Source organism: Penaeus monodon, chromosome 10 (assembly GCF_015228065.2).
Source record: "Penaeus monodon isolate SGIC_2016 chromosome 10, NSTDA_Pmon_1, whole genome shotgun sequence".
NCBI classification, from domain to species: Eukaryota; Metazoa; Arthropoda; class Malacostraca; order Decapoda; family Penaeidae; genus Penaeus; species Penaeus monodon.
In genome coordinates this window covers 13,168,325-13,181,589 of record NC_051395.1, presented here as the reverse complement: position 1 = coordinate 13,181,589, position 13,265 = coordinate 13,168,325, and the positions used below count along the sequence as shown (strand labels likewise).

Sequence of the window (13,265 nt, the reverse complement as noted above, 5' to 3'; positions counted from 1 at the left end):
ATCAATATAACCATAGCTCATATTTTCATCAAAATCGCTGTTATAATTATTATTATTATTATCATTATTATTATCATTATATTATTATTATTAATATAATTATTAATATTATTATTATTATTACTATATTATTATTATTATTATTATTTATTATGTTATTAATTATTTATATTATTATATATTATTAATTATTTATTATTATAATATATACTATATAATGAAACAATAATAATGATAAATATAACAATAATATAATAATGATAAAATATAATGATATATAATAATAATAATAATAATAATAATAATAATATATAATAATAATAATAATAAATAATAATAATAATAATATTATTATATTATTATATTATTTAATTATATATACAATAATAATAATTAATATATATTATTATATAATAATATACATATATATATAATATAATTTTTATTATTATTATTATATATTATATATTATATAATAAAATTATATCATATATATATATCTATTATATATTATATATTATTATATTATTATTATTCATTATTATTATCATTATTATTATTATCATTATTATTTTTCTATTATTATTATTATTGTTATTATTATTATCATTATTATTGTTGTTGTTATTATCATTATATTATTATTATTATTATTATTAATTATTATTATTATTATTATTATTATTATTATTATTATTATTATTATTATTATATTATTATCATTATTATCACTATTACTTTTGTTATTATTATCATATATATATATATATATATATATATATATATATATATATATATATATATATATATATATATATGTGTGTGTGTGTGTGTGTGTGTGTGTGTGTGTGTGTGTGTGTGTGTGTGTGTGTGTGTGTGTGTGTGTGTGTGTGTGTGTGTGTGTGTGTGTGTGTGTGTGTGTGTGTGTGTGTATGTACACACACACACACACACACACACACACACACACACACACACACACATGAAAAGTATTTTTTTAGAATATTTTTCATGTTTGTTATATTTAGCATTACTACTATCTTGCCATATTAACCAAAAAAAAACTTTTCACGAAAAGATAAAGATGCTTTCCCTTTGTTCGAACTAGTTTGCATCCATATTTCGAATAAATAAAACCTGAAATGAAATTAGCCAGATTATAATATTCATAAATAATGAAATGTCGAAAGGGGAAAGAAACGCAAAAAATTATATGCAGAGACAAAAAATTATTTCAAGTGTAGAAAACGATGAACTATATGATATACACGCAATCGGACACAGCCAGGTCTCCAAAACATGGCGTCCGAGTTCGGGCGAATAGTGTGGGAAGGAAGACCAAAAGACACGAATAATGGCCATGAAGAGCTTCTGGTATTTGGATATTCGTGCAAATTGTTTCGTGACAATGAGAAGGCGCAATATGTGGATAAAGGCGAACATTTGATTCCCTGGATGGGCGATAGCAGTCTCATGGTTGACAGGTCTGTATGCGGAGTGACCTGTTTTGGAAAATGTTTTATTTTGAGATTTTCAGATTTGTGTGATAATTCTTCGCCTTTTGTTGAGCGGGTTTTATGTATGAATGTGAAATGTTGCCGGGATTTCTCTACAGGTTTACTAGTTACTGGTGGTTTACGGGATGAACGGCGATATTGAAATGAATGTTCTGGTTTCCTTGACTGGGGGAGTGTGTAGATGAGTACTAGATGTATAGGAAGGGACTTGGTGAAGGTAGATACAAACCAGATGATGTTCTAGAATCTTTTTGTGTTGTAAAATCCATCAAATTAGGAAGAGATGGATTCTCCCTCCCTACCCCCCCAGCCTGGTCTTCAAAATCTTCACCTTGTAAGTTCCGGCAGGATAGAGCCCAGGCAAATCTTGTACAAGTCTTACATTGACCAATAAGTTTGCATTGGCCAGCCTTCGAGTCTTTGAAATCCTAGTCATCACTTGGTGGGAATTATGATCACTATCTGCCACTCCTTTTAATTTTTGATATGATATTTTGCATGTAATAGGCAAAACAACACCTTATGCTTAGCTTAGCCATGTGGAACTGATTTGAATTTCAACTGACTTCCCTTGGGTCCAGTTTCTATTGTCACATGTTTATCTGTTACAAATCTTATCAGCTCTAATAGACTGGTCACTAGTGTCTATTGTCTTACTGCTGCCTATTGCAATTCCCATTGGCTCATTTAATTTCCCCTGCGTACGTCATCTGCTTCATACGATTGTTTCATCTCCTCCTTGATTTCATGTCATTTTTTTCTTATCACTGGAGGAGCACATCACGAAGCGCCTGGAATTTTTGAGTTTTAGGAAAATTTACCAAGCATAATAACCGGGATTGCAGTAAAAAAGAGTGTATGGAGGGGATACCTTGACAAAAACTAAGCCACTTTTCATCTATGGTAAAAGGTGCACAAAATAAAAATAAAGGAGATACAGGACTGAGGAGAGAAAAGATCAACCCATCATTTTCGAAGTCCCTATCCATGTTTACCTTGCGAGGACCAAAACAAATGTTACACATAACTCATTACTGCAATCTGCCAACAACAGCAGCAGGAGCAATATATGGGGTATTTTCCAGAGGCTGATGAAGATACTTTTGTGCCACCGCCAGACTTGAACGTTCCACCTGGGATGATGTATTACAACACGCTAAGGAGACGGATTATTTTGTAATTATCAGGCTTATTTTTCTGGCTAGGCGTATATATTACTACAGGGGTCCAGGAGGCGTAGCCACCTGGCTAGGCATATATATTACCACTGGGGTCCATTTCTAATAATTCACAAATTTTAAACATGTACTTGTATTAGAAAAAAAAAAAAATAAATCCAGTGTTAGATAAAGATCCTAGAAACAATATTATTTTAGTTTTTCTGTGAACACCAATGTATGTATAATTTGGATACTAATTATCTGGTTACTTTATTCTTTGCTTAGATATGACGTGCGTGGAGCTCTCTATGACCTCAAGGAGGCTGAGTCAGGAGGAGGAGGAGATCGATGGGAAGGACTGACTGAAGAGGAGCGGGCAGAGGAAGAGAAGTGTGATCAAGAGAGATACCTTGCTCTATACCATGATGAGTTCCAATACCAAGAGTATCAAGGTAAGTGCAGTCTTATAAGATATAGAATTTTTTTTTATATAGGTAATGTGACTTGTTATGTCTTAATAAAATGTGGCTTAGGGCTGGGTGATGAGAATATGCTTTTATGGAAAAATTTGGCTGTGGGCTGGGATGAAAGGAATGACTAACCATGGGTGCTCAAAGGTCTTTGAGGAACATTATAAAAGGGTTCATTCATTATTTCCACCAGTAAACAAGGGTGGAATGTACCTTCAGTAAGCCATGGATGGAAGGACACGCTTCAGGAAGGATACTTTTTTCATGTTCAGGATCCTTTTCCTGCCCACCTTTACTGATAGTGCAAAATTGAATAAATCAGTATTAAAAAGATACACCAATAACAATATGTTACTCTTATTGCATGGAGTTGTAGACTACCTAGAGAGATGATATGGAGTCTGTGCAGGGAAAACAATCTATTACCATCTTGATATACTATATCAGCTGACAGAATATAGACCATTGGAAATGGGGAAAAAAAGTCTACATACCTACTAAACTCTCTCTCTATAGGTGAAAAACCCTATGTAAATTAGTTACATAATCATAGAGAAGGGGGATAGGAAGTGAGCAAAATTCTCATTAGGATCATAAAAAAAAAGGCAAAATGTATAGCTATGAGCAAAATTCTCATTAGGATCATGAAAAGCAAAAAAAAAAAAAAAAAGAAAGGCAATGAGCTGTTATACAAAATGTATAGCTATGAACTATACTCCCTTTCTGAGGAGTTACTGCTGTTTGTTGCTTTACACAGTTACATTCCCAGATAATAATTGCCTTTAGAATATAAACCAGTGCTCTTATTTGATTATTATATGTTGCTATATTTATACTGTACAACAGTGTGGTAGGAAGGGTGGATTTTTCTCCATAATTTTGTAGAAAAATGCAGGAGTGTTGCCACAGTTACATATTTTTTTCTCTCTTACCAGATATATGCTTGTATAAAGTCATAATCATATAAGGGAAAAATATAATTTACCTTTTTGTTCACACACGTAAATTCTTTTTCCTCAGGATGATTTTAAGGTCACTATTTTGAAATTGTTTTTCAGATGAGGAAGCCAAACGGCTGATGAGTGAACTGGGATCTGATACCTATACCTACAGCCAGGTGGGTTTCAGCTATGATGGGCAGGCAGTTCTTGAGGGAGGTGTTGCCTTGACTGAAGAACAAATACTGGAACAACAGGGAGCATTACAGCAGCAGGCTGAACTTCAGCAGCAGCAACAACAGCAGCAGGAGCAATATATGGGGTATTTTCCAGAGGCTGATGAAGATACTTTTGTGCCACCGCCAGACTTGAACGTTCCACCTGGGATGATTGTGGTGGGTATTGGCCTTATCTTGCTTTAGGAGAATATGCAGTTAGTGTTGTGCATTAATGCTCTTAGAATCAGATGACTTGCTGTGTAGAGGTCAAAATTAGCCCACGTAATGCTTGTATATTTTTTGAATTACATATCTGCATTTCTTACTTAGTTTTGTCTTATGGAAAACTTTCCTTTTTTAGCCTGAGACTGTGAAGCAAAATAAGATCATAGTGAAAACATCCAAGTTCATTGTGACACAAGGTGGACAGATGGAGATTGTAATCAAGACAAAGCAAGCTGGAAACCCAATGTTTAGTTTTCTCTCCTTTGACAATCCATTAAATGCCTACTACAAGCATATGGTATCCATGATAAAAAGTGGCAGGTAAGCAGAGATTTTATAAAATAATTCTTTTTTTTTTTTTTTTTTTTTTTTTTTTTTTTTTTTTAATCTAAATGAGATTATTTTGCTGTTTGCATGATTATATGAAATATATTTTTAGTGTAGAAAAGCAAAGTAATTGGAAAGGTTCAGAACCATGTATTATAGAGCAAGTAAATGTGGTTGCATTAAATACATTCCTTCACATAATGAAAAACAGAAATTCAATGCCAGCTCTGTAAAATTCCTCAGGTATCGGCCAAGTGAGGAAGCTGAGTCTGGAAGAAATAGGAAAGAGAGTGAGGGAAGTGAAGGGCAGTACCTGCATCCAAGCCTCTCAGCTGGCATAAAGCCTGATCTTGCACCTGGAACACCCACTGCCATTCACAAGCCAACAGCTGATTGTGCATATTCAAAACTGATACACAAGATCAAAGAAAAACAGAAAGGCACTGTAGTAGTAGAGGGTAAAGACTCACCAGCACCAGTACTGGTTGCTTCATCAACGCCAGTATCTGCAGCCTCGACAGAGGTTGGAGATCCACTGAAGAAAAAAAAATTACAGACAGACATCACACCAGTAGGGTCTCCCAAGATCACTAGCTTGGTTGACTATCCGTCATTCAGTCAGACAGCAGAACATAATTCAGATGATGATGACAATGATTCGGAGATGGATGAAAATGAACGTTGCCTAAGTAAAGAGATGGACTGTCGAGACACAGAGTATAGTAGCATTAAATGGCCCCCACCAGAAGTGCAAATGGTCATTGACAAGATGGCCAGCTACATCATCAAGAATGGTGCTGATTTTGAAGCCATGGTCAGAAGTCGAGGTATATGATTTTACGTTTTTTCCTTGTGTAAAGTATGTGATTTTGCTTTTTTCTATATTGGTCAAAACTAAAAGTTGTGATATTGATATATGGTTAAGGTAGCATAAAAAATTAACATATATTAATAGATATCAAAGAAATGTCTGGGATATATTGTATATTTTCATCCAGTAAGCAGTCCGTGCCAAAAATACTGGTACTCTTTCTATCTTCCATAGTAGGTAATACATATATGCACACATAAGAGAGAGGCATACAGATAATGAGACAGACAGAGGATTGATGAATTAGTAGAGATTCTTGAACAAACAGAAATGTAGTAACAGTTGGACAAATATTCAGTATTTGTTATTAGTAGTTTCATCATCAGATGTCCATTTCACATAAAACTCCTAAACTCAAGAAGTTGTTGAGAACTTGAAAAAGATGTCTTGAATTTTTTGGTAAAACTCCTTTGCCAGGCATGACCAAGAAACTTTGTATAATTCTTAAAATACATATGTATGATCCCCATTTGCAAGAACATAGATTTTATGTAATTACAATATGTTTTTTGTTAATATTTATTGTGTTTTGATATGGTTGCCTTTGACCTTATAGTATATCTTATTTTGTCTTTGCATAGATGACCCCCGGTTTGATTTTATGAAGAAGGACCATGAGTACTATTCCTATTACCGGTGTAAGATTCGACTCTATAATGAAGTGTATGGAGATATATTCAAGGAAGGTGGAGAGGTGAGGCAGCAGATTGAAGTACTGATTTATTTTGCTTTTTTCATATGATGATTTGTTATTATACAGTGACTTTAGAGAGGGAATCATATTATATTTATTTATAAAACTGCTGAATGTTGTAATATGTATAGTTAAGCAATTAGAGATAGAAGAAATATGAGTGTATAGAAAAGTAACATATTGCATTAAACCTCATCTTTGTGTATTTTCAGGACAAGAGCAGATCAGGTAGTAGTGAAGGAGGAGCAGGGAGCAGCACCAGCAAGAAGGACAAGCGAGGGAACAATAAACAACCCTCGACCATCAGCTTTTCAATCAAGTCCCGGGAACAGGAGGTCAACCTGGATCGGCACTCTACCTTCCCTGTGGAATCCTCTTCCACAGATGATGAGGACATGGAGGAGGAAGAGAGAGAAAGAAGACGGTTGGAGAGGGAAGAAAGGAGGAGGAAGAGAAAACTGAAGGAAAAAGAAGGAAAGGGAGAGGAGGGAGAGAGAAGAAAGAGAGAGAAGAGAAAAAGAGGAGAAGGAGAGGTTGATGGAGAAACCCGATGAGTCAACTGATGCATCAGATGATAATGAAGATGTTTATGACATCTTCAAGTATGGTAATTATTATCAAAGTTTGATTATACTTGGTAAGATTGGCTTGTATATCAGTCAGTGCTCTCAAACAAATGCAACTTTTCTTTTAACTGTGATATATAAATTCTGTCATTTTGATATTTCATTTTGGTTGTAAGTTGAATTTCAGTTGAATGTGTTCTAAGCATTGATGAATATGAAAGCTCAAATGGTTCACATAAAAGGATGGAATATTGCAATCTCAGAAATTTAATATTCAATTGTTCTGATATGATTTCATGAAGTGTAAATAACTTTTTACTGTGAAAAGTAAAATATCAAATTATTATTTTTTTCTAATCATTATTATTTTATGATTTTATTTATTTTACTGTTGTTATTACATTAAGTTATTATATAATTGCTAGAATAGTATAATTGCTATAATTTTTAATAGAACATTTGATGATTAAACATAATTTTTGAGTGTTTCCAGTCTTTCACATGAGTTATATGTTATGTATATTGATCACTTTCTCCCAACTTTCCTTGCAGCACAAGAAATGGGCAAGAGCACTGATGCAGAAGAACCACAAAAGCCAAACAAAATCAGTGTTGAGTCCGAGAAGAAAGACTCTGACTCTTTGTCTGCCACCAATGTGGTGCTTGAGGATACCTACCCCTTCTGCCAACCTGAGAGAAAGCAACAGGAAAGGAGAAAAAAAGCAGCCATGTTCCTGTCTCGGCTCAAGAAAGGTGGTGGAGAGGAGGAAGCTGTCAGTCAGCCAGCATATGGTGAGTGTGGATTTGTGTGGTTTAGGCTTTTGCATATTGTTTATTATTTGTGTATCTGGGAGGATTGCTATTTGCATTGTTATTCTGAGGTCACTGGTGAAGCCTAAAACTTTCAATAAATTGTTGTGAGGAAAAGCATATATTAGTGTGTGTGTGTTGCCACATGGCTAGGCAGTTGTTTAGCTTGAAGTCGGTTGTGCAAAATGTTATCCAGATGAGAGGGATTTTCAAATAATTACAGTCAAAATTGTTAATGAATATGTGTGATTTTCAGTCATCTTTATTGATTTTTCTTTTCTTTGCTCACCAATATCAAACTTTACATACTTTTCCTTTATTTAGACATTGGTGAGCAATTATTATGGAAAATGGAGGAATGATTGGGATACCTTGTTAATTTTTTTTGTCTTTGTCTAATTGAGGAATTTGTTGAGACTGAATATTTCGTTAACAGTAATTCATGTCCTTCATGAGTATTAGTGTGTGCATTTTACCAATTGCCACTTGACCTACCCATTTTTGCAGGCCCACAACTGCCCCCTGAGATAGCTGCCCAGATCCTGAACTCAGCGTCTCAGTCGCCGCGGTCTTCCGTTACTAGCCCCAGGAGGTCGACACCCTCAAGGTCACGCTCTCACTCTGTCAGCCCTGGCCCAGGGATCCCCATGCCCCCCAGGGAAGCTCCAGCACCCCCTCCACCACCCCCACCCACCTTATCTCCTGTACAGTCTGGACACACAGACATGTTTGATCCTTTCACATACAAGGCTGGAACGGCAGAGGCATCCTTGGCGCTAGCATATAAAAATGATAGGTAAGGAAAAGTGGGTTTGAATTTTCCCTTGTTTGAGTAGTGCAGAGGCAAATTATGTTTCAAAATATTTATTTAGGTAATGATTGGATATGAAGAAATTTGATAGAAAAGGCACAAATAGTTTAAAAATAATTACTAAATGAGAATTTGATTGTTATAATATACTTCTTACTTTAAAGAAAAAGAAACATAAGTCTGTTTTGGATATTCTGAAAACTTACATCAGCATGACAGATGGTATAGTATTTTGCTTTCTCCTTTTTCAGAACATCTGCTTTGGAGTCATGTATAGCTTCTGGTACAGATTACATAGATCCTAGCAAGTCGACTGGGCTACAGGAATCTTCTGTTCTGTCGGGTATGTACCCCTGTGATATACTTACACTGCCTTCTCCTCAGGCCTCTGGTGTGCGTCTAGGGTAACTTAATACTCGGCAAGAAAGGAGCAAGAAATTTTCCTGAACAGTAGTGAAAAGTAGTTTCAGGACAAAACAAAAAGTTAATTTATGTTCAGGAATATTTTTTCGCTCTGAATATCAATTTCAGTATGATCTTGCTGAAGAACATTTTCAAAATTTTAAGGATTTAGATATTTTGAATTTTTTACAGCTTGGCTGCAGCAAAAGACCCCACAAAAATTAATTCACATATTTATACTGACTCCAAGACCATTTATCATTTGTTAGCAGTGACATGCCAAAGAGAAATTTGCTGCAGGCAAGCATTTCATGGGGCAAGTTGCCCTCCTGTACTGCAGTTATCTATGGTCTTTTGACTTGTTGCAGATGTGTTGCAGTGGCTCTCTGCTGTTGATATTTCATCGAGGGCAGCCGTGCAGGTGTAGGTACGAATCGCCAACGGAGAACTACTTTTATTCTTCCTGTGGCTAGTGCAGTGGCTGTCCATGCCTAGTGCTCTAGTTACTGACAGGATTAGCCTCATTTTATAACAAGCCTTGTTTTTATTGCGGACCTTTTTTGCGAGGTGTCTTATGAATTTTTAAGTGAGCCTCCCCACTTATTTACACGTGCCATGGAATGAAAAGTAGCTTGGCAACACATTGCCTAGCAGGGAGACAAAGACTTCGGGATTATTGGGCATGGTGATAGTGACCAATTTATAGAAGGGGGATTATTGTGTATAGTGACAACCTCCCATTCTCCCGTTTCTACCCATCTCTTCCCTTTATCATGTCAGTGTTCAGGTTCCTTGGGGTCGCCACCGTGTGATGTCTGCTGGCCGGGTAAGTGCAGGTAAGTAATCTCCTAGTCAGATAGAGCGCGTGTCAGCTATTAAGAAAATGGAGGACAGGAACTTTGATTTCTCAAAAGACCAAAAATATTACTATTTTTTTTACGTAGATATTGGTACTCCAGGTTGGTGTTTGGTAAAGACTTTTCTCTTTCCTTTTTTTTTTTATCTTACAGTTTTTATTTGTTTTATTTTGGGGTTATATGATGATGGTCCTGTAATAAAAAGAAATTCTGTTATTGGTCTCTTGAGAATGTGTCAGAAATATGTGTGATTGTATTGTCAAGTCTCTAACAGTTTTATATGATTTTTGCTTCTTGAAGTCTATGATTATCAGTGTCTAGTGTATGCAAGCAGTATGGGAAGTTGGATACTTGCAAGAGCAGTGGTGTGAGAGAAATGCCTTTTTTTTAATATACTTTTATTTTATTGTAATAGATGATGGTAAACAAGTGCTCATGCAGTTGTCTGTTCACAGGAGCAAGTGAGGAGGGTCGTAGAAGCCAAAGTATAGAGATGAGGAGAAGCAAATCCCGGCAAGTAGAGGCATCTCACCGGGAGAAGTAAGTGATTTTACATTAATTTATTTCTAAGAGTGTGTTCACTTGAGGTCCCAGTTATTTTTCTCACACTTTAGAAATCTTGTACAGACCAAAAGATTTGTTGTTGATGAATTCTTTTCCTGACCAAGGAATATATATTCCTTGCTGATATTTGCCTCCATAAAGAAAAGAAGAGTGCTGCTGATGAATTTATTTATTTTGTTACCATAAAAGAAATTTTGCTGACTTTTTTTTCCTCTCTAGAACAAGGAGTCGCAAGAAGCAGCGCCGTGGAAGATCAGAGAGTCGTTCCCCAAGCAGCCGGCGGGATCGCAAGAAACGCAAAAGATCGAGATCGCGGTCTCGCCGACATAAGAAGCGACGATCACGTTCAAGATCACACTCAAAAACACATAGGTGAGTGTAACAGTGAAAGGAATTTCTCCCTCTCCTTTTCCTTCCGTCTCCCTCTCCTCTTCCTCCCATCTTCCTCCAGAGAAGGAAGAACAGGGTGATGCATTAATACATTGTTTTTTCTGTTTCAGTCAACATTGTATGATACTGCTAAGTTTGAGAGCTACCAGGTGCGCGGCTTGTTGTCCAGGATGCACATGAACATTCATGTGCAGTTACAAGATTCTAAGACTCCCAATGTTATTTCCTTTTTTGATTCATAAGCTTGTTTGCCATTTTCTAATGTTCACATTTGTTTTTTGATTTGCTTTATCCAGGTGGTAATATACTGTTTTCCCTGCACAGACACCATATCATCTCTTTAGGCAATGCATAACATGCAAGAGTATAACAGTAAAAAACATTTTGTTATTTGTCCTTTTTCCTTTTGTAATATTCAATTTTCTGTAATACAACCTGTACCACTGCTCATGGCAGCAAGGAATAAGATGCTGAGCATGGTAATAGCTTCCTCCCTGGAGCTGGTGCACTAACACTGCACATTTATTTATCAATGTAAATAATGTAAACCTCTCTAAATTCCAAATGAGTCAAATCACCAACCAGGAGATATGTGCAGTTGTGGCAAGGCTTTCCCATCATCCTGGCCTTCACCTAGGCCCACTAGCAAAATTTCTTATGACATGTTCATGTCACCTGCCCCTCAAGCCAGATTTTTTCATGATGCAATGGTCGTGTAATCTGGGTTGTAGGGGTTAAGAGTCAACTTTTTTAGTATAGCCCTTGGATGTGACATGTGGCTTGTCATTCTAAACAATAAGGTATTGCACAATCCATTTGTATCCCCCCCCACCCTCCAATGTCACTGGGTTATGAGGTCATTAGGGATCACTAAAATTCTTGATATTCCTTGGCAATTGTTATATCAAAAGGCACAAGCAGAATTGAAATGTGTTAACTCACTTATATCACAAACTTGCCCCATGAATGCAAAGTGGCAGATACAATTGTTCCTGGTTGAGTATCCATTGTTGCTTGAAGCGTGTTTGTGTGTATTAATAAATGGATGTTAAAAAATGAGTGTAAAAGCTATGCTTGGCAAAAAATAGCCATAAAAGGAAAATTGTGATGTATTTTGGAAGAAGGGTGGCTTATAAAGGGAAGCTTGAGAAAAATATGGCTTTGGGAAATTAGGAAATTGGAAGATAAACTAATAATTCAAGAAAGAACCAAGAAGATGATCATATGTTTTTAATTATGTTTTTTCTGCTTTTAGATGATTTTTTGCTGATGGGATGAAAATGAGGGAAACATTATGTAGCAAGACAAGGTTGAGAATAGAGCCTGTTTTTTGCTAAATGTACCTGTAGCTTACATGGTAAATCATAAATACTCTGTAGAAGCAAATAGTGATGTATAATAGATGGCAAAGTTGCTCTATGCATCAAAGATGCTTGCAATTTCAAGACTGTTGGATAAATTTCATACTGAATATGTAAGAGAATTTGAACACTGTATCAGTGACATCATTGGTTTACATGAAGTACTTGATTTGAGATTGTTGGGTTAGTACTGACACCTTATTCCAGAAGTTGTAGATTTATATCCATATTGTAATAACACTGCTATTTTCATACAATGGTACTCAAAAGACATGAGTGTTCTCATGATTTGATGGCATGGATGCTGGCAAGGGATCAAGTAGAGCCTATTGGGTTGTGGTTTGCAACCAATGGAAGGTTGGGAGGGGCTCATGAACCATGGTTAAGAAAATGTAATTTCATAAGCTTTTGTCAGTTTTCATTGTAAGATGTAAACTATGAAGCCTTGCCTTTATGAAGCAATATTGCACAGGTAGTAAAACAAAGTTGGAGATAACTAAAAAAAATTTTTTGCTGCCTAAAATTATGTAGGTAGAAAAATTATAAATGGAATGGTTTATCTTAGGGGGTTGTGGATGTGTGAAAGGTTGAGGACTGCTGCTGCAAGATGTTCATGGGGACAACACACACACGCACACATGGTGCCATCACAGTAGTATAGTAATATAAAAACTGAATTGCATAGAATGGAAAGTCTCTTGACAAACTTAAGGGCTGATTGATATTATTAAAAAAGTTGGATATTTGAGCCCCCCTCACCAGCACGTACAGTTTTGTGATGAAAACGGTAAACATAAAAGAGCTTTACTAAGGGTTAAAGTGACAGTTAGCACAGTCATAACTCTAATTATTTTTCTTCAGCCGGTCTTCCCACAAGAAGAAGCGCAGAAAAACACGCTCCGCCATAGAGATAGGGGGGAAGGCAAGCAAGAAGTCAAGAAGAGTGTATAAACCCTAACATCTTCTATTCTTTGAAGTTTTATCCCCATCCCGGTTTTATAGATTGAGGATGAGGTTCAAGTCATGTAAGTGGTCTGCTTTGTGTGGTGTGGATAATGTAGTTTAGTATCATGATTGTATGTGT

The 13,265-nt window shown here is 35.7% G+C and overlaps 2 protein-coding genes across 2 annotated transcripts in view; both read left to right on the top strand.

Annotated features, from left to right (window-relative positions):
* Positions 1-1,287: 1,287 nt before the first annotated feature.
* On the top strand, positions 1,288-13,072 carry LOC119577860 (protein suppressor of white apricot-like; the record flags this gene model as incomplete). The annotated part of the gene is given in 14 exon segments (XM_037925462.1): positions 1,288-1,484; positions 2,963-3,129; positions 4,206-4,480; positions 4,665-4,849; positions 5,099-5,682; positions 6,308-6,420; positions 6,633-6,883; positions 6,885-7,027; positions 7,539-7,778; positions 8,304-8,592; positions 8,859-8,950; positions 10,322-10,406; positions 10,650-10,802; positions 13,043-13,072. Coding segments are annotated over 14 exon segments (2,792 nt in total), but the record flags the coding sequence as incomplete, so codon positions are not given.
* Positions 13,073-13,171: 99 nt separating this feature from the next.
* The window catches only part of LOC119577861, a 4,397-nt gene continuing 4,303 nt past the window's right edge, over positions 13,172-13,265 (top strand). Inside the window, exon 1 of the mRNA XM_037925463.1 lies at positions 13,172-13,206. The gene's annotated coding sequence lies outside the window, so the exon portion shown is untranslated. The remainder of the gene's footprint in view (positions 13,207-13,265) is intronic.